The sequence below is a fragment of the Callorhinus ursinus genome, unplaced genomic scaffold (assembly GCF_003265705.2).
Source record: "Callorhinus ursinus isolate GAN/ISIS: 27379988/994484 unplaced genomic scaffold, GSC_fseal_2.0 scaffold51, whole genome shotgun sequence".
NCBI lineage: Eukaryota > Metazoa > Chordata > Mammalia > Carnivora > Otariidae > Callorhinus > Callorhinus ursinus.
The window spans coordinates 581,255-607,100 of record NW_027397113.1 but is presented as its reverse complement, the minus strand read 5'-3'; the positions used below and the strand labels follow the sequence as shown (position 1 = coordinate 607,100).

The 25,846-nt window shown below is 66.3% G+C and overlaps 2 protein-coding genes across 2 annotated transcripts; one reads left to right on the top strand and one right to left on the bottom strand.

Annotated features, from left to right (window-relative positions):
- Window positions 1-1,299: 1,299 nt before the first annotated feature.
- TRPM5 (transient receptor potential cation channel subfamily M member 5) lies at window positions 1,300-20,706 on the top strand. The gene is made up of 27 exons (XM_073883330.1): window positions 1,300-1,408; window positions 3,626-3,767; window positions 4,488-4,554; window positions 4,841-4,967; window positions 5,416-5,596; window positions 6,215-6,381; window positions 7,175-7,358; window positions 8,690-8,754; window positions 8,917-9,108; window positions 9,509-9,611; window positions 11,195-11,313; window positions 11,631-11,954; window positions 12,024-12,164; window positions 12,237-12,360; window positions 12,675-12,820; window positions 13,174-13,286; window positions 13,482-13,574; window positions 13,672-13,930; window positions 14,039-14,157; window positions 14,348-14,480; window positions 14,581-14,755; window positions 17,657-17,810; window positions 18,216-18,397; window positions 18,700-18,832; window positions 19,323-19,395; window positions 19,646-19,814; window positions 20,179-20,706. The coding sequence occupies exons 4-27, from the start codon at window positions 4,851-4,853 to the stop codon at window positions 20,286-20,288; spliced, it is 3,576 nt and encodes a 1,191-aa protein (XP_073739431.1). The 5' UTR covers window positions 1,300-1,408; window positions 3,626-3,767; window positions 4,488-4,554; window positions 4,841-4,850; the 3' UTR covers window positions 20,289-20,706.
- A 910-nt stretch (window positions 20,707-21,616) lies between these two features.
- Window positions 21,617-24,900, bottom strand: TSSC4 (tumor suppressing subtransferable candidate 4). Its single transcript, XM_025878375.2, has 2 exons — window positions 24,658-24,900; window positions 21,617-23,143 (listed from the first exon to the last, which is right to left on the bottom strand). The coding sequence occupies exon 2, from the start codon at window positions 22,846-22,848 to the stop codon at window positions 21,862-21,864; it is 987 nt and encodes a 328-aa protein (XP_025734160.1). The 5' UTR covers window positions 22,849-23,143; window positions 24,658-24,900; the 3' UTR covers window positions 21,617-21,861.
- Between the last annotated feature and the right edge of the window lie 946 nt (window positions 24,901-25,846).

The following is a 25,846-nucleotide window of genomic DNA, read 5'->3' as shown; positions in this document are numbered from 1 at the left end:
AGGGGCCGCGGGCTGGTTTGCATTCCGTGCGACAATAGGGAGCCATGGAGCGTTGTAGGCAGGAAAGGAGCACGGCCTGGTACTGGGCTGGGGGGGGCTGGGGAGGGGTGTCCAGGAGGCAGAGGTAGAGGGGCAGGACATGGGAACAGAGGAAGGGAAGGGTCCAAGACTGCCCTGTCCCACCGGCTGGAGAGTCTGGGGAGACCTCCTCACTCCCCACATTCTCTGACACAGGCAGGACCCCCAGCAGGCTCAGGCCCCAGGCTGCAGGGTGGGTGTGAGCCCAGGCTGATCTTCCAGAGTTGGGGGCCGTCCCAGCAGAGCCCCCCCAGCCCCCTACCTTACCGGGGCTGCGGTCCGGCCCGTTCAGAATCTGGTCCACAGGCCCTCAGGCCCCGAGGGTTTGTGGGTTCCACGTACCCGGGGCCTGTTATTTCCTGAGGGGCTTCAGAAAGCCCCTCTTCCCCCAAAGCTACGGGCTGCGCTCCAGGCCCTGGTCTGAGCCCTCCTGTCCAGGGGCAAACCTGGCTTCGGCCACCCCAGCACCTCCGCCATCCTGACTCCGCTTGCGGTCCTGGGGCGCCCTCTGGTGGCCGATGGGCCAGCCTGGAGAGGCCCTAGGGGGTCCCAGAGGGCGGGGCCTGGAGGCTGTCCCCCAGCCCTCCTGGAGCTCAGGGAATGAGGGGGTCCTGGGAGGCGGTCTGGGGAGGGGCCCACAGAAGTGTCGTCCAGGCTCTGCCATCAGGTGTGACCCACCAGTTCCCAGAAGCTGGACTATTCCGGGGCCCAGTTTTCAGAGAAACTGAGGCCCAGCGTGGTTCAGGAGCCTGACAGATACTCAGGGTGCGAGCCCAGGACTCTGGGATTCCCGACAGCAACCCCCGCACACACACCCGGGCACTCCGTCCTGCCCTGCATGAAGACAGTGCTCACGGCGGGTCACCTCCAGGACCATGTGCCCTGGGACGCGCCCGCAGCGGCTGGGCCGCACACTCTGGGGTCAGCCATTCCTGCTGGTTGGAGAGAGAAACTGAGGTATGTTGGGTGTGACACTGACCGGACTCAGCCCCAGGCCACACGTGGAGGGCACGACCAGCAAGTGAGGTGCCCCGGCAGCCACTCCTACGGGGGCCCACCTGTCAGAGCCCAGGGGCCGCTGGGCCAGTCGGGCCGGGGAGGGCTGGCCCTCCGTGCTGGTGGCTTTGGCCACGGCAGGCCTGTGGGTCTGCCGTGCCCCAATCAGGTGGCACCCGTGCTGCTCACGGCATTGGCTGCCAGGTGCCAGGGTGGAGAGCGGGAGGGAGGAGGAGCAGGGAGCTAGCGGGCGGGCGCGCCGTGCGGTGGGCAGCTTCCCCTCTGCTCGCCGGCCAGCAGCTGCGTGTCAGGGCGCCGGGGAGAAGGCAGGCAGGTAGGTGCCCCGAGCTGCCAGCCTCCAGGTGGGGGCAGGAGCAGGGGTCCCCTCCTCCAGGTGGGACGGGTCGGTGCTGCCGCAGGGGACACGCTCTGGCCGCATCCCTGGTCTGGAGCCTGGAGAGAATCCTGCCTTCCTGGGGCTGTGGAGGGACAGCCTCTCTGTGGGTGAGGGCTTCTCTGCCCCAGGCCCAAAGCCAGTGCTTGGGGTGGGTCTGGGCAGCAAGGGTGGCCCCAAGGCCCTGGGTCCTGGACTTCGGCGCAGCGTCTGCCCAGACTGCCGGGGAAGGAGGAGGGGGCCTAGCCAGCGCCGGTCCGGGGGGGGGGGCTCCCCGGCACGGCCCTCTCCCGGCTCCGCGCCCTCCACGGCTGTCCTGGGGAGACCCGCAACCTCACCTGGCAGGGCCACGGCACTGCCTGCAGAGCTTGGTGTGGGACCGGTGGGCGCCTGCTCGTCACTGCTCTCTCCCTACATCCCAAGGGGGAAGAGAAGGGCCCAGGGAGTCTGAGGGGCTGCCCAAGGTCACACGCCTAGGGGAAGAGCTGGACCGGGGCCCCTGGGGCCTGGCTGCGTCCGCCCTGGGGCCGTTTCCCTGATGGCCTCTGAGGAGGGGTGGCCGTTTGTCCCCCAAGTGAGAGCCCCCATTACCTTGGCTGCCAGGGCTAGAGATTTTGCCTCAGTTTCCCTGATCAGGATTTGTGGGATAGGATTCCAACCAGGACTTAGATAGGATCCCACCCCCAGCTTCCTTGACTGCCCCCCCACCTCTCCAGGAACAAGGGGGACCATTAAAGACCCGGACACCTGCTCATGCAAATCCTGCCTGTTTGCATACCCTTCCCACCGGCTCCATTCGCCTGGCCTCTGGCACCGTGCCACCCCCAGCACCCGGCACAATGCCCAAATGCCGTCCCAGGCCCCAGGCTAGCGCGTGGTGTGAGGCGAGGCAGCTGTGGTCCCGGGGCTGGCGAGGCTTGCGCTCCACACTCCTGCTCGGGACCACCTGTCCCATCAGAGGACAGGGGCCCGGAGTCAGAGGAGGGACCCCAGCGGCTGCCCGCTGCTGTCCCCGCCAGGCCCCCTCCCCGGCCCAGCCAGCCTGAGGCTCACGGGGTTTGAGCCCGTCGCTGTTGCCCAGGCCCCAAACCCCCAAGCCCCCCGCACCCGGCTGTGTGTGCCTTCTGCTTGCGGCGCGCGGCCAGGTGCGGCGAGAGATGGGCCCACTGGGCAGAGGGCATGACAGGTCCCGGGCGGGCGGGAGGGAGGGCTGTCCCCAGACAGCAGCCCTGAGGGTCCCTGTCCCGTCCCCACCCCTGTCCCCATACCACCTGTCCTCAGGGGTAGAGGAATGTCCCCCGAACCTCGGAATGGGACTTCTCTGGATAATAAGGTCTATGCGGCTGTCACTAGTTAGATGAGGTCACAGTGGGCAGAGTAGGCCCCTATCCAGCGACCGGTGTCCCCGCGAAATGAGGAGCATTTGGACAGAGAGACACAGAACAGGCCACGGAAGGATGAAGGCAGAGCCTGAGGCCCAGGGACCCCAGCCCAGGGACGCCTGGAGCCCCCGGGAAGCGGAGGGGGCCGGGAAGACCCTGTGACACCTCGGCGTTGGACTTCTGGAGCAGGGAGTGAAGGGCTCCGAGCCGCCCGGCCTGTGGGACTTTGGCATAGCTACCCTGGCCCGCGCCTTGTCGCCTCCCACACACACCCAGGCCTTTTCCCCAGATACCAGCCTCCCATTAAAAGTCAATAGTCACCAGCTTGGAAAGGCCACATTCAAATTGGGGCCCAGGTTCCTGATCTGGGAGAGGGAAGCCAGGAGGATTTGCATCCCACCCACCGCCCCCCCCAGGGCTGTCCGTACAGAGCCCGAGCCACAGGAGGCCCAGCCAGGCCTGGATGTAGGGAGTCTGGGTGGGGAGGGGGGCTGGCCCTGGCCTGGGGTCTGCGGGGGCAGGGCACCAGCAAGCCTGGCCGCCTCAGCTTCTGGGCCCTCTGGGTTGATGGCTGCAGGGGTGTCCCCGGCGGCCTCATACACGACCATACACTGTGCATCGCCCCCCGGGGCTGCCCGCTCTCCAAAGAGGGAGCAGAGGGTCCTGCCTTGCCTCTTCCAGCTTCTGGGGCTCCAGGTGGTCCTGGGCTTGGGAGCGCAAGCCCCCCGGCCTCTGCCTGTGAGGTCAAGTGGGTTTCTAACCCTTTTCTTACAAGGACACCGTCACTGGGTTAGGGGACACTCCGACGACCTCTTCTTGAGCTGATCACCTCTGCAGAGAGCGTATTTCCACAGACGGTTCACAGGTGCCGGGAGTCGGGACTGGGACGGGTCCGTCTGGGTGACCCCACAGGGAGGGCCGTGAGGATGCGGATCCCTGTCCGGTGGGCAGGGCCCCGCCCACCACCCACCCTCCCCTCCTGTGTACGCAGGCAGCCCTCTCTGACGAACAAAGGGGGGGCTGCCAGGGGAAGGGGTTTCACGGAAGGACACGTCCTGGGGGAAGGGGGCCAACGGGGCTGCCCCAGGGAAGCTGGGAGACTGGCCCAGTGGGAGGGGGTCTGCCGACAGCCCGCACGGACAGGTAGCCGGGCAGCCAAGGGTGGCAGGGGGATGCAAGCTGGTGGGTGGGGGAGACCCCAGGGGTGCCTGCAGCCAGGTAGGGCCTTGGGAGCCAGCTCCTTGTCACCTGGGCCGGTCTTGGGCCCGCAGCCCTCTGTCCCCGGTGAGTAGGGTGGGGCTGACGTGCCAGACCCGCCCAAGAGAGTGCAGGGTGCAGCGCTGGGCACTGAGCCGGGCGGCAGGCCAGGGCTGGGGTAGGAACTTGGTGGGGAGAGCCTGGGGCAGGGTGCCTTCCCCCCTGGGCCTTCTGGCAAGGAGGGGTGGTCTGTCCCTCCCCCACACCCACGCGGTCTTCCCCAGGACCCCTCGGCCCCCTGCACCTGAGCTGTGGGCACCTGCCAGCCCCCTCCCTGCCCAGGCACACCCAGGATGTCCATCCCCATCCGGGGGCCAACAAGGGTGTGGGGAGGGCGGGCTGTGTGTCTGCAAGGCCATAATACGTCCTGGGTTTCTAGGACATCCCCAACCAAAGCCTTGGCGGGAGTGGCGACAGGAGTGGTCGGCCAGAGACACCCAGGGTGGGGTGAGTAGCAGGACCGGGAGCCAGGTAGAGGGGCCAGGATGCGCCCCCTCTCCATCTGGGAAGGGGGTGGGGTGAGGGAGGTTCCCCACAACTGAAGCCAGATTGTGAAGGGGGCTTGCGGACGTCGTGGTGGGGCTCTAGGCCGGGCCAGCTGCTGGGGAGGGCCCTGGGGCGGGGCCACCTGTTGGTGGCCCCCAGTCTCTGTCAGCACGGCAGCTGCTGGCCCCAGCAGGGAGGGGGCAGGGTTCGCCTCTCCTGCCCTCAGAGGTCGGCTGTGCGCCCCCAGGGAGGTCCTCATGCAGGAGGCTGGGGGCACCCGTCCTGGAGGCCCCAGGGCTGCCGCACCCGGCTCGGGGCCCGGCCTGTGCCGGGGTGAGATCGAATTTGGAGGGTCTGGGAAGAAGCGAGGTAAGGTAAGAGGGCTGCCCTCCCTGCACCACTGAGGCTGGGCCCCCACGCCCCGGGGGCCAACCACCGCGTGCTTGTTCCTGAGCTCCCACCTCCTCCCCTGAGCGCCGAGCCCCGGGGACGTGTGCAGAGCCCCTGGGCCGGCAGGGTGTGGAGCTCCTGATGCCCTCTGGCCCCCACCTCCCGCCCCCGCACGGCACACCCAGGACCCCTCCTCTCTCCACCCCCCACCCCCCATGGAGAGGGAAGCAAGGCCCAGACAGGAGTCAGGGCTGCCCAGGGCACAGGCAGATCAAGGCAGGGCCACCTGAGCCCTGGCTTCCTGCTGCCAACCTGCCCCTAAAGGGGTTCAGCCTCTCTCCTCAACCCCCAGTGCCCAGCGCCCCCAGTGCCCAGCGCCCCCATGCCCAGCACCCCCCACCCTGCACCCTGAGGCTGCCATCCTGCCTGCAGTTCGTGAAGGTGCCCAGCGATGTGGCCCCCTCCAAGCTCTTCGACCTCCTGCTGACCGAGTGGCACCTGCCTGCTCCCAACCTGGTGGTGTCCCTGGTGGGAGAGGAGCGGCCATTTGCCATGAAGTCCTGGCTGCGGGATGTCCTGCGCAAAGGGCTGGTGAAGGCGGCTCAGAGCACGGGTGAGGCCCCCCAGAGCTGAGTGGGGAGCGTCCCAGCTGGCCTGTGTGGCTCCCTCTGTGTGGCCTGCAATGGGAGTAGCTCCTGGGGATGCAGGGCAGTGGCTGAGGTCCCCCAGCTTCAGGCCTCCCCCAGGAGCTGCAGGCTTCCCCCCATGGGCCTTGGCGAGATGTCCCCAGGGGAGGCAGCCCCTGCTGCACCCTGTGCCTGTAGGTCGGCCCCCACTGCCCTCCCCGCCTCCCTCAGGGGAGCAGCCTGGCTGGACTGGGTCAGAACCAGATTACTGGGCTCTGAACCTGCAGAAAACCCAGTCAAGGTCATGGGGTTCCTGAGCTCCCTCGCCGCAGAGGGGATCGTTGGGGCAGCAAAGGAAAAGGCTGACAGACCCCCCCAGGCCAAGGGCTTCCTAATCTGGAGAAACCCTCCCAGGCTCTGGTCCCCGGCCCAGACAATGGGACGGAGCTGTGGCCTGCTGCCCAGGGTGCCACCCGGGGGCCCACTCCCAGCTGACACCCGCAGGTGGGAGAGGTGCCGTGGCTCCCATGGGCCTGGGGACCTGGGCCTACCAGCTGGTGGGGGAGGACCTGGGGGCCACGGGCACACTAAGCCCCATGCCGCAGGGGCCTGGATCCTGACCAGTGCGCTCCGAGTGGGCCTCGCCCGGTACGTCGGACAGGCCGTGCGTGACCACTCGCTGGCCAGCACGTCCACCAGGGCCCGTGTGGTGGCCATCGGCCTTGCCTCGCTGGGCCGCGTCCTGCACCGTCAGCTTCTGGAAGATGCCCAGGTAAGCGTCTATCTTGGAGCATCATGGCCGCTGGGCAAGGTGGACCTAGGAGGCAGGGAGGGGCCCATGGCCTGCAAGTATCCCTCACCCCAGGGTGGGAGAGGGGTCTGCCGAGGATGCCACCAGTGCAGTCTTGAAGGCTGACCACCGCCGCCCATCTGCTGCCCATGGGGCATTTGGCAAACATCTGAGGCTCTCTGTGTACCAGGCCTGCAGTGGACAGAGCAGCCTCTGCCCTGGGGCGGGGAGAGGCTCTGGGAGTGAGGCATCCTGAAGGGTTGAGACACTGAGGGGAAGCCATGGGCGGGGAGCAGGGAGGGGGAGAGGGAGAGGAGGGAGAATGGGGGGGGGAGGAGGGCGAGGTGGGGGAGGGGAGAGGGGGAGGGGAGAGAGGAGAGGGGAAGGAAGAAGGAAAGGAAGCAGGAGGGGGAGGAGGGGAGCCTGGCACACGGCCAGCAGGTGGCAGCATTGCCTAGGGAATAGTGTGGGGACGGGCGGCCCCGCTCCCAGCCAGCACAGACGGACCCTCTGCCCAGGACCAGGACGGAGGCCCAGACGGTCACAGCAAGCCTGGGTGACCCCGGGCGAGCGGGCTCAGCTCCCAGCCCAGGGTCTGTCTAAGGCAGGGCCGGGCAGTGCGGGGAGCTTCCTCCGCCCAGGTTCGGTCGGGAGGACCCACTCCCCGCCCCGCTTGCTCCTGGGCCCCAGGCGCCTGCTACACGGCCCTCCCTCTGGCTGGGGGTAGGAACAGGTCCAGGCCCGGCCTCATGCTGTGTGTGGGGTGGGGGTCCAGGAGCACAGCCCCGTCCACTACCCCACGGACAGCGGCAGCGGCCAGGGCCCCCTCTACTCCCTGGACAACAACCAGGCCCACTTCATCCTGGTGGAGCCTGGGCCCCCCGGGAAGGGGGACGGGCTGACGGAGCTGAGGCTGAGGCTGGAGAAGCACATCTCGGAGCAGAGAACTGGCTACGGGGGTGAGGCCTGGGGGAGGGGGTCACGGGGGGGTTCCGGGGGCACAGCGTATGGGCAGGGCTGGAAGGACCACAGATGGGTGCGTAGGGCATTCTGGGCTGAAGGCACTGAGCATGCGTGGGTGCGGAGACCGGGCTGGGATGGGAGGCTGCCAGCAGGTTGGCGGGTGCGCAGATATAGAGGTATAGCCCTGCCAGGCAGCAGCATTCCCGCCGGATGGCCGAGTAGTTGCCAGTGTGTTTGCGCCCGGGCGCCCCTGGCCAGAGGCTCTTCCTGTGGGCTCACGGCTTTGGGAAGAAATCGGATCTACAAGTTTTGAGAGGCCCATTTCCCTGTACCAGCCAGGAGGTACACTGCCACCAGAGGGCAGCGTTACCTGAGGGCTAGGCCCCGCCGCAGCCAGCGGTGGGTTTGAAAGCTGGATTAACTCTGGTGTGTAACAAAAATTTATACAAAAAACATATGATTGCTTATGATATTTATAAGCAATATAAGATATTTATCAACTGAGTGTTCTTTAAAAATGAAAACACAGGGGCGCCTGGATGACTCAGTCGTAAAGCATCTGCCTTCAGCTCAGGTCATGATCCCAGGTCCTGGGATCGAGCCCCACATTGGGCTCCCTGCTCAGCCGGGAGCCTGCTTCTCCCTCTGCCACTCCTGCTGCTTGTGTTCCCTCTCTCGCTGTCTCTCTCTCTCTGTCAAATAAATAAATAACATCTTTAAAAAAATAAAAATGAAAACACAACCAAAGGCATGTTTAAATCACAGAGGTGGTGCGGTGCTCTGGTTTGCTGGAGCCTGGATGGCCCCCACACACTGATCTAGCCTCCAGATTCGATCGGGAGGCAACTGCCCGGGAGCCTGGTGGCCCCTGCCTGCCCAGCACTAGCTGGCTTCACATTCCGAAGTCTCGTTTCTGGTTTATATTTGGGGGACGAACAGGCTGAGGCCCCTCCTTTACCTTTCTGGCTTGCGTCTGTGGGCCTCCAGCAGTCTGCAGCGCGGCTGGAGAACTTTTTGCCTATAGATGGGATAGACGCTGGGCACCTAATTGTGGCTGGTGCGGCTGGAGACTGAACATTTGACTTCATTGACATTCCTTTCTGTGGAAATAGCCATGAGTGGCCATAATGGTCCCGAGGTGAAGGGGTTGGTGTGTGCGATATGCAGCCTGTGCAACCCACATTCACTTGAAACTGTCTCTGGGCCAGCATTTGCCCAGAAAATGGGGTGGGTTGATGGTCTGAGCAGGCAGCCACCCCACAGGGAGGGTGCCAGGCCCCCCCTTGCCTGGGCACTGGGGCAGACCTCACGGGTGCTCTGTCCGCAGGCACTGGCAGCATCGAGATCCCTGTCCTCTGTCTGCTGGTCAATGGTGACCCCAGCACCCTGGAGGTAGGGCAGGGGAGAGAGGCGGGGGCCTGGCGGGGGCCCCCCTGGCTGGCCGTAGCTGCCTGCAGTGCCCTCCCCGGCCTGGGACAGGGCACCTCCAGCACGTGGGCTCAGGACGGCGCCCAAGCTGATGTGGGGTCCACTCTCCCCACTGTGCTGCCTCAGAGGATTTCCAGGGCCGTGGAACATGCTGCCCCGTGGCTGATCCTGGCGGGCTCAGGGGGCATCGCGGACGTGTTGGCCGCCCTGCTGAACCAGCCCGACCTCCTGGTGCCCCAGGTAGCCGAGAAGCAGTTTAAAGAGAAGTTTCCGGGCGAACATTTCTGCTGGGAGGACATCGTACACTGGACGGAGCTGGTAGGAGCCTCCCAGGGACTGTGGGGTCCAAAGGCCGAGGCCCTCCTCCCTGTCCCATCCCCTTCTCCTGCGGGGGCGGGAGCTGACCCAGGGAGAAACTCCTCCTGGGCGCCTCTGTGCCCCCGGCCCACACAGAAGTCCCAGGCTCCTCCCTCTCCCCACGAAGCCTCCAAGCTAGCTCTGCTTTAGGCCCTTGGAGCAAGGGACCTGGGAGTGAGCCCCCTGGGCTGGGGGAGGTGATGCCCCGGTGCCCTTGGGCAGCCAGCTGGCCAGCTCGCTAGGACCTGCCTCACATGCCAAGTGACCAGGCAGTGCCGCCAACCATGCTGGGCCTGTGGCCTGCCCACCGGCCTGCCCTCTGCCCCTAGGGCCACCTCAGGGCCTTTGTCCTATGTCCCAGCTGCAGAACATCATCTCCCACCCGCAACTGCTCACCGTGCACGACTTCGAGCAGGAGAGCTCCGAGGAGCTGGACACCGTCATCCTGAAGGTGCTGGTGAAAGGTGAGGGCCCCAGGTGGAGGCAGGGAGGCCAGCCACTGCTCCCCACGGCCCCGGGCTCTGCATCTGGCGCGGGGCTGCTCTCCACACTGCCCCATCGTGGCTCTCACCCTGCAGGCCCGGCACGTGGGGCAGGGCCACTGCCCAGGAGGGATGTCAGCAGCCGGGACTCCTGGGATGGCATCCCTCTGCTGTGTGTGTGTGTGCGCGTGCGCGCCTGTGTGCATGTGAGCACGAGTGTGAGCACCTGTGTGTGCGTGTGCCTTTGCACACATGTGCACGGGTGTGCGCCTGTGTACGTGTGAGCACCTGTGTGTGCGTGTGAGCACGAGTGTGAGCACCTGTGTGTGCGTGTGCCTTTGCACACATGTGCACGGGTGCGCGCCTGTGTGCGTGCGAGCACGTGTGCGTGTGAGCACGAGTGTGAGCACCTGTGTGTGCATGTGCCTTTGCACACATGTGCGCGGGTGTGTGTGCCTGTGTACGTGTGAGCACCTGTGTGTGTGTGTGCCTTTGCACACGTGCACGGGTGCATGCCTGTGTGCGTGTGAGCACGAGTGTGAGCACCCGTGTGTGCGTGTGCCTTTGCACACATGTGCACGGTGTGTGTGCCTGTGTACGTGTAAGCACGAATGTGAGCACAACTGTGTATGTGAGAGCATGTGCATGTGTGCGGACACCTATGTGTGTGCAAGCGTGTGTGCGTGTGCAGCCCAGCGCTCACATTTTCGGCAGCACATGTGGCAAAACTGGAATGACACAGAGATGACACACAGATCCGTACAGGGTCGTGTCTGGCAGGTTTTAGGTCTGCTATGTTTTACCATAATTTAAGAAACTAAAGTGTCCAATCCAGGGGCTTTTAGTCCATTTGCAAGTTGTCAACCATCCCCACCGTCTAATTCCGGAACACCTTCACTGCCCCTAAAGCAGCTGGCAGCCGTCCAGCACGCCGTTTCCCGGGCCCCTGGCGCCCACTGGCTTGCATTCTGCCTGGACGGATGTGCCCTTTTGGGGCCCTTCCTGTCAATGGGCTACAGTGTGTGGCCTTCGGCTCCTGTCGCTGCATCGCCCAGGCTGCGGAACGGGTGGGTGCCTCATTGCTTTTTAAGGCTGAGGGATCTTCCACGGTGTGCAAGGACTGCCTTATGTTTCCCTGTTCCTTGATCGACGACACTGGGCTGATTCACCATCCGGCTGTCACTCGATATGCTTTTCCACATTGGAGACCAGCCATACCAAGGGACTGACCTTGGGGAAGCCAGACATAGACCCAGGCCCGGAGGGGCAGTTTGGGGCTGGGATGCCCTGGAGGGAGGGAGGGAGGGAACACTCCTCCCGCAGGCCTCCGGCTCTGCTCACCCCATCCCATCAGGGTCCCGGGGGCCAGCGTTTCTGCCAGGGCTCCCAGCACCGGCTTCTGGAAGTCTTGCAACATTGGGAGCCTCTCACCATTATTCAGAGAGTATGAAGCAGGCTGCGGTTCCTGGGCTGTGTGTCCGGAAGACCACCGCGAGGGGCCCTGTGCCCACAGGCTCTGTGGACCCCTGGGTTCGCCCCTCACCTCCCGCGCACTCTGCCCGCAGCCTGCAAGAGCCACAGCCAGGAAGCACAGGACTACCTGGATGAGCTCAAGCTGGCCGTGGCCTGGGACCGCGTGGACATCGCCAGGAGCGAGATCTTCAACGGGGATGTGGAGTGGAAGGTGCCTGCCTGCCGGCCAGCTGATGCCTCCTGAGCCGCATTTCTGGCCAACACAGGGCGGGGGCCGTGTCGAGGGCCTGGGGGCAGACGGTGTTCCCAGGGCCACTGACGGGCCCCCTCCTGCCTGCTGTGGCCCAGGGGGGCGGGGAGGCCAGGGCACCTGCTGGGGGCTCCTTGTGCACGGCCCCCCGGGAGGACTGGTGGCCCCTATGGTCCGGAGCTGGCTCGGAGGGACAGGAGCTGGGGGGCTCCCTGTGCACCTGCTCCCACTCACTCTGCCCGTCTCCCCCACCTGGGCGTGTCCCGTGGTGGCCCCAGTCCTGTGACCTGGAGGAGGTGATGATGGACGCGCTGGTGAGTGACAAGCCCGAGTTTGTGCGACTCTTTGTGGACAACGGCGCCGACATGGGGGACTTCCTGACGTACGGGCGGCTACAGCAGCTCTACCGTTCCACACCCCCCAAGAGCCTGCTCTTCGACCTGCTGCAGCGCAAGCACGAGGAGGGCCCGCTGACACTGGCTGGCCTGGGCGCCCAGCAAGCCCGTGAGCCGCCCGTGGGCCTGCCTGCCTTCTCCCTGCAGGAGGTCTCCCGCCTGCTCAAGGACTTCCTGCACGACGCCTGTCGCGGGCTCTACCAGGAGGTGAGCGGGCTGGCGGCCAGGAGGGGCTGGGCTGGGCAGCCAGGCGGCTGAAATGGCCCTGTCCTCCAGGAACGGGGGTCGGCCAGGCGGCCCGAGGGCCGGAAGTGGCTGCTGGATCTGAACCGAAAGAGCGAGAACCCCTGGCGGGACCTGTTCCTCTGGGCCGTGCTGCAAAACCACCACGACATGGCCACCTACTTCTGGGCCATGGTGGGTTGGCCCCGGGCTCCTGGGGGGCGGGGAGGGGCGGGGGAGGCCGCCTCCTCTCACCCTGCCTCCTAGGGCCAGGAGGGGGTGGCCGCCGCTCTGGCTGCCTGCAAGATCCTCAGAGAGATGTCGCGCCTGGAGACCGGGGCGGGGGTGCACTGCACCATGAGCGAGGCCAAGTACGAGCAGCTGGCCCTGGGTGAGCCACCGGCCCAGCGCGCAGCCAACGCATGTGGCGGAGCCCGGGGTCCACTCAGAGGCTCCTCCTAGTGGGGAGGCGGACCCTAACATTCTAACAGAGGGACAGAGGGGTCCTCGGTGGTGGCCTTGGGCACACACTGGGTCCTGTTGGAGGTCGGTCGGGGCACGTGGGGTGACGGTGGGGGGAGGGAAAGGCAGGGCAGGCGGGCACGGCCAGTGTCCATGCTGGAAGCTGGGCGCGGCTCGGGCACAGGAGGGAGGAGGCCGGGGGCCGTGGCCCTGTGGGTACCAGCGGCTGGTGTCCCCGGGCAGATCTCTTCTCCGAGTGCTACAGCAACAGCGAGGACCGTGCGTTCGCCCTGCTGGTGCGTAGGAACCGCTGCTGGAGCAGGACCACCTGTCTGCATCTGGCCACGGAGGCCGACACCAAGTCCTTCTTTGCCCACGATGGGGTGCAGGTGAGTGTCTGGCTTCAGGGAGGGCCGGCCTCCCCTGCCTCCGCTCTTCAAGTCCTGGTCACGCAGGGCAGGGGGTGCAGGAGAGGAGCTCTGCTCCTGGAAGGCACCTGCCTGGCTTCCTTTTCGCTGCCCCCGGCCAGACCTTTGTCCGCCTCGGATCTCCGCAGAGGTGCCGCCTCCTCCGCTCGGCCCTCCCACACCCCCAAACCCGGCCTCCCTCCCCCCGTGAAGGGTCTTCCCCACCGGGATGCAGGGCGAGGCTTTGGCTGAGCCTGGGAGGGCGCGCCTGATGCCGGGCACAGTGTCAGCAAAGGTGTAGGGGTGGGAGGCCAGCGGCGGTGCCTTTATTTCAGGCCTTCCTGACCAAGATCTGGTGGGGGGACATGGCATCGGGCACGCCCATCCTGCGGCTGCTCTGTGCCTTCCTCTGCCCGGCCCTCATCTACACCAACCTCATCACCTTCAGGTGTGTTGGGCGCAGGCGGCTGCCAGCTTGCCAGCCGTGGGGGGGGGGCTGGGCTGGGCTTCATGGGTGCCACTGGGGGTGCGTCTCCGGCATCCGTGTGGGCCCCGCTGTGCGCAGACCCTCTCAGTGCACTCAGCACTTCCTTTGCTGGCTGGTGCCCTCCCCGTGGACCCTGAGGGTCCCCTGTGCTTGCAGCGAGGAGGCCCCGCTGAGGACGGGCCCCAAGGGCCTGCAGGAGCTGGACAGCCTGGACACGGAGAAGAGACTGCTCTGCAGCCCCGGCAGCGGGTGAGGGCCATGGGGCGGGCTGGCCAGGGGGTGGCACTCGCGCCATGGCATACAGGCTGCCCACCTCACCGGTGGCTGTGGTCTCCTTGTACTGCAGGCCGGAGGAGTTGGCTGAGGCACCAAGGGCTGAGGGCGACCGAGGGCCGCGTGCTGCCTTCCTGCTCACGCGCTGGCGCATGTTCTGGGGCGCGCCCGTGACCGTGTTCCTGGGGAACGTGGTCATGTACTTTGCCTTCCTCTTCCTGTTCACCTACGTCCTGCTGGTGGACTTCAGGCCACCTCCTCAGGGGCCGTCTGGGCCCGAGGTCACCCTCTACTTCTGGGTCTTTACACTAGTGCTGGAAGAGATCCGGCAGGTCAGTGGTGGGCCGAGCCCACTGAGCCCTGATCCCTGTCAGCCGCAGCCTGGGCTGGGCGGGGCTGTCTCCAGTGAGCTGTCAGCGGACTGTCTGCCCCTCTGCCAGGGATTCTTCACAGACGAGGACACACATCTGGTGAAGAAGTTCACACTCTACGTGGAAGATAACTGGAACAAGTGTGACATGGTGGCCATCTTCCTGTTCATTGTCGGCGTCACCTGCAGGTCTGTGGGGCCCAGAGGCCTGGCGGGGGCCGGCTCGGTTGGGCCGGTGGGCAGGGCCACCTGCAGGATGAAGCCACGAAAGGCCTCAGAGATCCCGGCTTGTCTCTGGCGCCCGTGCTGTGTGTCCTGGAGGACGCTCCTTCCCCTCTGTGGGCACCAGCAGCCCAACCAACCCGCCACCCTCCCCCAGGATGGTGCCCTCCATGTTTGAGGCGGGCCGCACAGTCCTTGCCATTGACTTCATGGTGTTCACACTCCGACTCATCCACATCTTCGCCATCCACAAGCAGCTGGGCCCCAAGATCATCATCGTGGAGCGCATGGTGAGCCCCCGGCGGTGCGTGAGCCCACCTGGCTCCCGGTGGTGGGTGGGAGAGCGTCCCCGGCTGGGAGACTGCTAACACTCTCTGCTTCCCCCCGGAGATGAAGGACGTCTTTTTCTTCCTCTTCTTCCTGAGTGTGTGGCTTGTGGCCTACGGCGTGACCACGCAGGCGCTGCTGCACCCCCATGACAGGCGCCTGGAGTGGGTCTTCCGCCGTGTGCTCTACCGGCCCTACCTGCAGATCTTCGGGCAAATCCCACTGGACGAGATCGATGGTTAGCACATGGCTTGGGGGGGGCGGCGCCTCTGAGCCGGCTGGAAGGACCCCCCCATTTTGTGGTACAGCCAGATGGGGTCTGGTTTACAGTCTCCTTTTATAACACCCCGGACATGGGGCCCTTGAGAGGGCTCTTTCAGGGTCACGTGAGGCCCCAACCAGGAGCTAGCTGAGATGGGGAAGTCACTGAGGCTGGCCCCCAGGCCCCACAGCCCAGGGACAGCTCCGGGTTTATTTCTGTTGATCCCAGGGACCTGAGACTTGGGGCACCAGGCTAGGAACTGAGGCGCGAGGAGGCTGCAAAACGGGCAGGGGCCATCCCAGTGCATCCCTCACCATCATGGGGCCAATCCACGTGCTGGTGCTTCTGCCCTCCTGGGCGGCCCTGCTGGACAGTGGGCCTCCCTGTCCCCCACCCCCCTGCCAGAGGCTCCACACCGGGCCCTGGGCCCGCCTGCTGTCAAGGCCCGTCTGCCGAGGGGCTGTTTCCTGACCGCGCCCTTGCTGCTTCCAGGGACACACCCCAGTGTGTGTGCCTTTCCCACTGTCAAGTGTGCGCGCCTACCAGAGGGTGTAGGTGTCTCCAGGCGGCCCTTGTGCGGGCTGAGGGCCAGTGGGGGTTCCAAGAATTTCTCAGGCAGTGGGTACAGTTGGGAGGCAGAGCTGCTCCTCTGTGGGGGGCTGGGTGGTGACAGGTGCAGGGGAGCCCTGGCGTGGGCGCCAGAGACACCTGGGCAGGCCCCGGAGATGGCTAGGATCCGGTGAGGGGGAGGAGAGGGAACCAGCCCCTCAAGGAAGGTGAGCCAGCGCCAGGGGCCCATGTAAGGACTCAGGGAAGGGCGTCTGCTCTGGCTGGCGCAGGACCGGGGCCACCCAGGGCCCCAGGGCAGTCACGGGAGCACTACGTCTAAGGCCTGACCCGACCCCCAGAGCTAGTGAGGCAGGGTCAGCATGCCCGCCACCCGCGGAATGGATTTGTCAGTCGGGTGAGAGTGGGGTGATGCAGACATGGGCCACCAGGATGGGGAGGGGTGCTACCTGGGGTGTCCTGGAGGCCCGTTGCCTCGGTCTGTTTGTGTGGGCTGCCCCCCGTGACTCCTCGGTGTTTGCTCATTCGCAGTGTTCCAGGCCCTTAGTCTCAGCCCCCGTATGGGCCCTGGCCGCCCTGTCCTGCAGGGGCCCTTGGGAGGCGAGGAGCACTGGGTCACTTGAAGGGCCACATCTCGGGCCCCAGCCACACGCTGGTATGGGGGGACAGTGGTGTGTGGTGGGGTCATGGCCCCTGTTCCCCAGGAGCCCGGGGCTACCCGGGGAGGGCAGAGGGAGTACAGGCCTCCCCCCCAGTCCCTGGGCTGCCTCAGGTGGGCAGAGTGCTGTAGCAGCAAGCCCGTCACTAGGGCCAGGCCTGGGCCAGCTCCCTGAGGGTCCCGGACAGGCCCCTTCCCCTCTTGGGGCTGGGCTTCCTGTCTGCTCAGGCCTCTGGGTAACCCCACCACGGGGGGGTAGGGCTAGGCTGAGTCACTCACATTCAGCCGTTGGGCCTGGGGCCCAGAGTGCCACCCTGCCCGCCCCGTCCCTGCACGCCAGGCGGGAAGCCCTGGGGCTGACTTCAGTCTGGCTTCAGCCCCAGGGACAATTTAATTTCCAGCCTGGCCTGGTGGCACCTTTGGGGGGTCACAGGGGTCTCACTGCTTCAGAGTGTGGGCGCTGGGGGAGGGAGGAGGGTTGTGAATCAGCCCCGAGCAGACTTGTGGGCCAGGCCAGGGAGGATGCTGCTCGCCCCCGCCCTACCGCACGCTCAGCAGCTCCCCGTGGGTGGCCCGGCACAAAAACTCCCTCAGGGGAAAGTAGGAGAGGCTCCGCTCCCAGGGGGTGGGGGGAGACACGGACACAGGAACACAGGCCCTGTCAGCCCGACACGTGCGCATAGCGTGGGGACACAGGTACGCACACGTAGATAGAGACCGAGGCCTCACAGCACGGAGACCCAGGGAGGCAGCCGTGGGAACAGTCCAGCGTACAGGCGTGGGCAGCATCCACATGGGCACACGGGCGCACGCACATATGCGGCCACGGGCCCCTTCCTGAGGAAGATGCGGCAAGCACCCCGGGCGGCCATGGCCTGTACACTCACGCTCTGCTCCTTCCCCCCACACCTCCTGTCCCGTGAGTGTGGGGGTGCTGGCTGGTGAGGGGCCGGAGCTGTGATCCCCGGGCCGCCCAGGGCATGCCAGCCCGGGGTGCAGAGCTCAGCCTGCTCCCAGATCGCACACTCATTCCCACTGGCCAGAGAATGTTCTGTGAGCTGGCATGGCCCAGAGGTGCTCTGTGTCCACAGTGCCTGTGGCAATCAGGGTCAAGGGCAGTGTGGCCAGATGAGCTTTGGAGATGGTGCAGACTTGCCCCCCACCCCCGCCCAAGCTGGTGCCCTGTGACAGGCTTTAGTGTTATAAAGTCCCTGACAAGTCCTGCAGGGGGAGACAGGGTCACCCCTCGCCTCGGCCAGCTCTCTCCACACCAGCTTCGAGCACAGACAGCCCTTGGTGGTGGTAGTGGTGGGGAATGCACACACCTACCAGCAGAAACTGGGGTTCTCTGTGCCCCATCCCCTAGATGGCCTTGGCTCTGCCCCCAGAACCTGTGGCCCTGCTGCGACCACAGTCAGGAGGAGGTGGGGGAGTGGGACCAGTGCCCCTGGCGGACTGTCTCCCTGGTTTGCCAGGACTGGGGTGTCCTAACACAGGAACTTTCAGTGCTAAGCCCGATAATCCCCAGCCAACCAGGGTAGTTGGGCCATCTGGCCACTGCCTTCCGCCCCTGGGTGGCCTCACCCCGAGGAAGCTCTCAAGATCAGCGGGTGTCAGTCCAGGCGACCCCCACCATGCCACTTGTGTTTCAGAAGCCCGCGTGAACTGCTCCCTGCACCCCCTGCTGCAGGAGGACTCCCCCTCCTGCCCGAACTTCTATGCCAACTGGCTTGTCATCCTCCTGCTAGTCACCTTCCTGCTGGTCACCAACGTGCTACTCATGAACCTACTGATCGCCATGTTCAGGTGGTCCGCTCCCCGTGCTCCCTCCATGTGCGGGGGGGCCCCAGGGACCGTGTGCAGGGGCCTCTCTGCACCCCCGCCCCCAGAGGGACTGGAGCCTGTACCACAGGCTGAGGGAGGGCAAGGCCCCGAGGAGGCGGTGGGGCGAATGACAGGCGTGGGGAAGGGTAGCTCCCAGGGCAGGTTTGCACCAGGGAAGCCTGGGCTTGTCCAGGAGAGCAGAGGGGATGGTGAAGACCCCACGTGAGCAACCCCATTCTAGACACACCCCGCAGAGGGCAACGAGGCAGTAGAGACCATCACAGAAGTGGGGGGGCCCCTGGGAGTGGTGTGGGGCCGCAGCAGGGACCAGGATGGAGGACCCAGGAGGCCCATGCGTGTTCCACCGCCCACACGCGGGCCCCACAGCTACACGTTCCAGGTGGTGCAGGGCAACGCCGACATGTTCTGGAAGTTCCAGCGCTATCACCTCATCGTGGAGTACCACGAGCGCCCCGCCCTGGCACCACCCTTCATCGTCCTCAGCCACCTGAGCCTGGTGCTCAAGAGGTTCTTCCAGAAGGGGGCCGAGCAGAAGCGGGAGCACCTGGGTGAGGCCACAGGGCTGGATACGGCCTGGCGGCCCTGGACCGCATGGAAGGGGACGGGCAACATGCTGGGTGGGCAGGCGCACAGAGGCCTGGGTCCCCTCCTCAGCCCCCCGCCAAGGCCTCCAGGCCGGGCTCTGTCCAGGCCCAGAGCAGCCAGCACAGGCTGAGCCCATCGCCTTCCTCCCCCTCACACCACGGGCCCGTCTGCAGTGATCCGGAGGGCGGGGGGCTTGCCCTGGGCTCCCCTGGCCCCGAGGTCCACCTGGCTCCAGCCAAGCCTGTGGCCGCCCCGGCCTTCCCAGAGAGAGACTTGCCGGAGCCCCTGGACCAGCAGATGGTCACCTGGGAGGCAGTTCAGAAAGAGAACTACCTGAGCAAGCTGGAGAAGCAGAGGAAGGACAGCAAGGAGGAGGTGCTGCGGAAAACCGCCCACAGGTGTGTGGGGGCTGCACGGGTGCCCCGGAGCCCCCCGGCCTGGACACCAGGGCTGTGTCCCCTGCGGGCCGCCAAGAGGGGCTGGCAGAGCCGGCGAAGGGCCTGCCGAGGGACGGCCGGACCCCGAGCGGGGTGCCAGAGGTTGTAAGATCCCCCTGGACCTCTGCCACCGTCACTGCCGAGCGGCTGGCGGCCTTAAAGCCGGTGTGGCCGCCGCCTGCCGGGCACAGTTCTGAGCTGGGGAGGCTGAAGCTGAGAGGGGTGAGGGGCTGATATAGGTGGGGTCCTCCTTGCTCTGGGTCCCCCCAAAATGGTCCATCCCAGCAGTTCCTTCAGGCCTCCTGCCTGCCCTTGTCCCCCGCTCTTGCTGGCAGTCACTCAGCCCCATCGAGCTCCCAGGGAGGGCAGAGGGGCTCTGCACCCAGATCTGGGGACCATGGGGAGATCGCCCAAATGTGGAGCACCCTGAGCCCACCAGCTTCTGCTGCAGGGTGGAGTCCGTAGCCCAGTACCTCGGGGGACTGAGAGAACAAGAGAAGCGCATCAAGCGTTTGGAGTCACAGGTAGGCAGGCAGACTGGGGCCCTCACCCACAGCCCCGCACCCCGACATCCCAACTACCGGGCCCGCACCCAGGCTTTGGCTCAGCAGGAGGCAGGGCAGGGCGAGGCCCTGGGGGGTGCAGTACCTGTACCTGTCCCCACATGTGACTTCAGGGACAGCGTGCCCTCCCTGGAAGGGGTCCTGCCGTCCGGACCCCCTCACTGTCCACTCTGCACACCTGGACCCCCGCCCTCACACCCGTTCCCTCCAGCACAGCTACCGGAGGGGAGGGTCACGGGGTAGCAGGGCCCTGGGGCCCCCCGGACGCCTCTCCCCCCTCCTCCAGATCGACTACTGCGCGGCGCTCCTGCTGTCCTCCGCGGCCCTGCCGTCCTCCGCGGCCCCGCTGTCCCCTGGGCCTCGGAGCAGCGCCTGCTGCAGTAAGTGTGCATCCGGGAAAGACACAGCTGAGGAAGGGGCACAGGCTGGCCTGGGGACAGGCGGAGGACTGTCGCGCTGGGCCCTGTCATCTGCCTTCCCGTCCTGGGAGGACTGGCCCAGCCCTCGATGGCCCGTGGCTGGCGACGTCTTCGGGGTGGGGCAGGTGCCCTCTGCTGGAGCCCCCCACCTCAGCCGGCACGAGGGCGTGGCCACTCGGACTCTGGAGGCTCTGCCTGGTGGCAGCCCTCCCACCTCCTCCCAGCTGGGGCCACCGTGCCCCGTGCTAGTGTGCGCGAGCCACCTCTCCCTTCCCTGGGCTGGCCCCAACAGACACCCAGTAGCTAAGGGGTCTTCCTTCCTCAGCAGCCTCCCAGACCTTCAAAGGTGGACATCAGCAAGCCTCTGCTGGCCTCAGAGGGGATGCAGACAGCAGCGAGCACCCAGAGGCTGGCCGGTGGCTCTCAGACGCCTGAGCCACTTGGACGGTCCGCACACGGGGCCCACCTCTCCCAGCGCCCCGATCACGATGGGCAGGCAGGGACAGGGCCCTTAGCTGGCCATCCCAGGCCCTAGAGACACACCAAACGTCCCCCACCTCTTGCGGGGCCCTCAGTGGCATGTGGCTCTAGTGGCCTCATCAGAAGAAACCACCCCTTGCCCTGCCTGGCACCTTCCCTGGGACCTCTCTCCACGTGGAAGCATGGTGTACGGGGGGCCCTCTCCAGACTGGGGGAGCCCCGTGGGTCCCATCCACAACTGCCCGGCCTGGGCCGAAGCACCTCCCGTCTGGTGGGCAACAGTTTGGGGCCCATACCTGTCTCCTACCCAACCTGTGTCACCTGTTAAAACTCATTTTTTGGAAACACTAGCAGCTAGAACTTCTGCCCTTTAGGACCTGGAGCCGGGTGTTGACTGTGCGTGTTGGCTCCCAGCCCTGCACACCCTCACCTGCTCACACGGCAAGTGCCGGACTATGTCTAGCCTGGGTTATAGCCCCAGGACACTGCCCCAAGACGACTCACCTCTGGCCCCACGGCGGCTTTCTCCTAAGAGAACACACCCACACCAAGTCAGTGAAGGCCACGGGGCACTGAGCGGATTTCCCTGCCTGTGAGAGGGGGGTCCATGCCCCTGTGCTGGCCCTAGCTAGGGTGAGCGGCTAGCCACGTTGGTCCCCCTTTCCCTCGGGGGTCTGGGGCTGGGACGGAAGGCTGGCCAGTCTCTGCTATGTCCTGTCACCAGGCACAGGGGGTACATGTTTGTCCCGGTCTGCCTTCCCTGGCACCCTCAGGGGCTAGTGCTCCTTCCCCCACCGCTGGGCCCGGGCACACCAGCAGGGTCCCTGCACACAGCTCAGCTGTTCTGGCGATGTGGTCCCAGGACACTGGTCATCATCACACACAGCCCAGGCAAGCCAGAGCTAAGGGGCAAGAGTGGCCAGGGCTGGGGAGGGCCCCTGTCCCCACTCACATGCTGGCCTCCTAGAGACCCATTTCATCAAGATTCCTTGTCCCCAGCCCTGTTGGGGGCAGAGGCTGGACAGCTGGGATTGTGAGCTCACCCCCTGGAGGTGCCCGGGGCCTTCTGCACCTCTTGCTCTGGACCCAGGAGGGGCTGCCTCAGTCCCTCTGGGAAGACGGGCTGCTGATAAACCCAGGCGTCTATTTAAAAAGCCTCCATGCCCCCTGGCACTAAGTTGGGGAGGATCGAATGAGAGAACAGGGCATGTGGGTGTGCCGGGTGGCAGACGAGGCCCTAGCACACTGGTCCTGAGGAGAAGGATCTACACAGAGACACAAAGCCGAAGGAATACCCCAAACCTTTACTGTTGCCCCACGGGCACGTGGCAGGCAGGGTTTTTGCCATCCACTGGCAAGCGGTCTGCTTCAGAGACCACTACCCTGAGCCTCAGCCCAGGCTGCCGGCACCTCCGACTGGCAGTCCGCTGGCTCCCTTCCCGAGGGGCTGGGGCCCCGAGCTGCGCTCCACCCCAAGTGGCCAGTGGCCCTGGCTGCCCTCCTCCGCCAGCCTGGTCAGTCTCTTCTCTTAGATCTCAGCACCTGGGGCCTCCGGGCTGCTGTTCTTGTTCCGGAAATGGTCTCTGTTCCGTTTCCTGCTGCCATGGAAGCCAACAGTCTCCACCACTGGGGGCCTTGCCGCTGACCCAGCGTGGGCAGCGGCCTGCAGCACACCCACTTCCTGAAGGCCCCCGTGGGGGCTGCTCCACTCCTCAGCCTCGGGGCTCCCAGGCCCGGCCAGGTGGGCCAGCTCCACAGGGCCCTCGCTCCCTGCGGCGCCCAGGTTCCCAGGCGCAGCCCTTCCCGGCTCTCCAGCCTTCCTTAGGGCCCTCTTCCTCTCAGGCCTGGCCTCGCCAGCTCGGGCGGGTTTGGTAAAGATGACTCTTCCCTCCCCACAGCTGGAGGGATCCTGGTTGAAAGAGGGCATGTAGTCACTGGGGGCAGCCAGGCTCGAGGAGCCCAGGAAGGCCAGAGCAGTGGCCCGGTTGCTCTGCTCGCTGACCTCGGCCACGTTTTCCAGGCTGTACTTGGTCCAGCGCTCAGGGTGGGCCACATAGTCAGGGACGGGCGGCAACTTTGTGGGGGCAGGGCTCTGACCGGCCCTGCCTGGGCCCTCTCCTGGAGGCTGGCTTGAGGGTGCCAGTGGGCGCAGGAAGCCCCCATCGTCACCCGGGCCAGTCTGGGCCACAGAGGGCAGAACCTGCCTGGCTGCGCCCTCCAGGCAGTCAAAGATGTTGTGGCTCCGCCAGGAGAAGGTGGAGCTCGTGCCCCTCAGGTGGAACGGCTGCACTGAGGCCGTGGGGAGGCCCCTCGGAGGCAAAGGAGACTCATCAGGGTCTGAGTCCCCCTGGGCCTCCCCAGGCAGCACCCCTGGGGACAGAGCTTCCATCTCAGCACCGGCAGGCAGGCTGAAATCAGAGTCTGAGTCGCTGAGAGAGACAGCGTCAGAAGGCAGAGCGTTGTCCTCTGTCCCTTGCTCGGCTTCCAGGGCCTCTCCTGCCCCTGCCTCAGACATGTGTCCCAGGGCACACCACACCCAGACCAGACAGCCCAAGAAGTTCGTTTCTGAGGATCGCAGGCACTTAGGAGAGGTCCCTCCTGTAGACCCACTGTCCCTGGGCCGGCGGCAGGACCCACAGGAAGAACTAGGTTCTACAAGGCAAGGGACAGAGAGCCCTGTCCCCTGAAAGCCCGCTCACCTCCGTTGTCTGATGGATGTCTGTGCGGACACTGGAGTGCTGGTGGGGGAAGTGCTGGCAAAGGCGTGCTGGCCTCAGTCCGGCTCCGGTCAGCTGCTCAACTGCAGCGGGCTGAGGGTGGGAAGAGCCAACCATCAGATCAGACCGCAAAGGTGCAGAAATGGCGCCACAACCCCCGAGGGGTGGTCCTGGGTTTATGGAGCCCAGACAGAGCCCAGGCCTGAGAGCAGATCCTTCGTAAAGATCATCTCATTCAACACTCTTGAGTCACGTCTAGGGCCCGCCGGGGGATGCCGGGGGATGGGGTTGCGGTAGTAGGCAGATAGCCAGGGCTTGACCCCGGGGTCAACACAGTGGCTCTATGCTACTACTCTCAAGCAGGTAGGCTCACTTACTAACTGCTCAGCACAGCGCATGGCACGCCGCAAGTTCTCCACCAAGACTGGGCCACCTGCCCGGCCCAAGGCAAGGAGCTCTGCTCCTGATTGCTGGGAGAGGCCCCGCGAACTCCACAGGGGTCTGCGGCCAGGTCCGTGGCATCTGAAGGTCAGCCCGCAGGGAGGTGGGGTGTCAATGACCACCTGGGGCACCCTTGCTGAGCAGAGGCAAGTCCTGCAGCTCTTGCAGAGGGCCACCTCCATCCCCCGCGACCCCGTACACACCTCACCTTTCCCAGCAGGGCACAGAAGTGCCACCAACACTCATGAGTGGCCCAAATGTGTCCAAGCGGGCACCTTGCACCGTGTATTCCCGGGCTCAGAGGACAGCCCAGCCTCACCCATCCACCCACCAACTCCTACGCACCAAGCCCCCCTAGTCCAGGGTGGCCCACCGTGGGGCGTGCGCCCAGCAAGGAGCAGGCAGTGGGCCAGGGGCGGCCGAGAGTGCCCCCACCGCCGATCAGACAGGGACGAGACCTCCACTGCTCTGGGGCACGACTCCCCAAGCGCAGGAACACCTCCAGGAGGGAGAGGGCGCACGAAACACACCCCACCGACGTGTTCTGGAGCTGGCAGGACCAGAGAGGGAGAGACAGTGCGCCAGTCGCACAGCACGCTGCAGGGGAAGCAGCCGCTCCAGCTAGACTCCTGCTTCCTAAATTCGCGCTCCCGCGGCCCGCACCGCCGGGGACGCCACCGCGACTGCGAGAAGTGGCCGGATCGGTGGGACACCCCGGCGCACAGACAGGGAGTGCGGGCGCGTTTCCTGCAGTTCTCTCCGAACTTCGCGGACTCAGCGGGCCAGGGGCCTCGGGGGCTGGGGCCTCGGGGGCTGGGGCCTCGGCGGCTGGGGCCTCGGGGGCTGGGGCCTCGGCGGCTGGGGCCTCGGCGGCTGGGGACTCGGGGGCTGGGGGCGGCTCCCAGGGGGCGGGCCCACGAGCTGCCCTCGGCGCGCGGCCCCCACTCGGAAGCGGAAGCCCTGGCTTTTCCTCCGCCCCGTCGGGGGCCTGGGCCGGACAGGGTCCAGGCCGCACAAGGCTCGGGGGCCCAAGGCCCAGGCCGCGAGGGACCGGAGACACGAAGCACTCTGGGGGGGCCTCGGGGCTTGGGCAAGTAGGCTGCGGACAGCGACCTCCCAGAAACGCGACCGGCGGTCAGCAGCGTACCGCCTCAGCACAAACCTACCGGATCGGCGCGGTCGGGCCGGCTCCATCTTGCGCCGCGCTCGGCCTTCTGGGAAACCGAGTCCTCCGCCGGCCCAGCGACGCGGCGTCCGCACCTGAAGAACTACATCTCCCACAAGGCACTGGGCCGCTACTCCCGAGGCCTCCCGGGTCGCGTAGCCCCTGCGCATGCGTCCTCACTTTTCTTCCGAGCCTCCCCTCCCCGGAAACGGCGTCTCTCCTCCTCGCGAAGAGCCGGAATTGAGTAGGGAAAAGAGGGAGGAGGAAGAGGCAGCACTACGACTCCCAGAATGCTAGAGGGCTAACGGCCGCCTCCGCGTTCCCGGGGCCCCAGCGCCACCTGCTGGAAGTCGCGAGCACAGCGGATGCCCCAAACCGGAAGTGCATCCTCGCGCGCAGCGCCCTTGCCGGGTGCTTCCGGTCCGGCCGGAACCGCGCGGCCGCGCCCCTCCTGGGTCGGGGGTTGGGGGCGGGTCCGGGTTTCCGCGGAGCGATCGTCTCTACCTCCAGGCGTGATGGCCGGGCCGGCCGCGTCCACCCGGGCTGCCCCGTGCGTCCCCGCCGGCCCCCGCTCCTCTCGGGGCTGCAGTCCAGGCGTGGTCGGGAAGCCCAGGGACCCCTCCCTCCTGGGGCCGCCCCCAGGCCTACCCCTGGAGCCCGGACTGCGGCTGCGCTGTGCCCCCGGGGGCCAGGATGCCCCGGGGACCCCTCCCTCCTGGGGCCGCCCCCAGGCCTACCCCTGGAGCCCGGACTGCGGCTGCGCTGTGCCCCCCGGGGGCCAGGATGCCCCGGGGACCCCTCCCTCCTGGGGCCGCCCCCAGGCCTACCCCTGGAGCCCGGACTGCGGCTGCGCTGTGCCCCCCGGGGGCCAGGGTGCCCCAGGGTCGCCCAGGGGGAAGTAGGCGGGAGGGGGCTCCGTGGGCCACTCTGTCCTCCCAGCAACCCACCCCAGCACGCAAGGCGGAGGGGTGTGGTAGGAGGGGCGGACCCCGCTGAGACCCGGTGACCCCAAATGCAGGGCTGGGGCTAGTTTCCAAAATAAACCTCACGGGAGGCAGCTGTGAGCCCTCAACCTGAACCCCAGCCAGGCGCTTGCGGCCTCAAGGGGTCGGTTTCGCATAGCTCGTGGTGACGTCACCCAGCAGTACCCGGGGCTGGCAGCGGGGCCTCACGTCCGTCACGGTCCACGG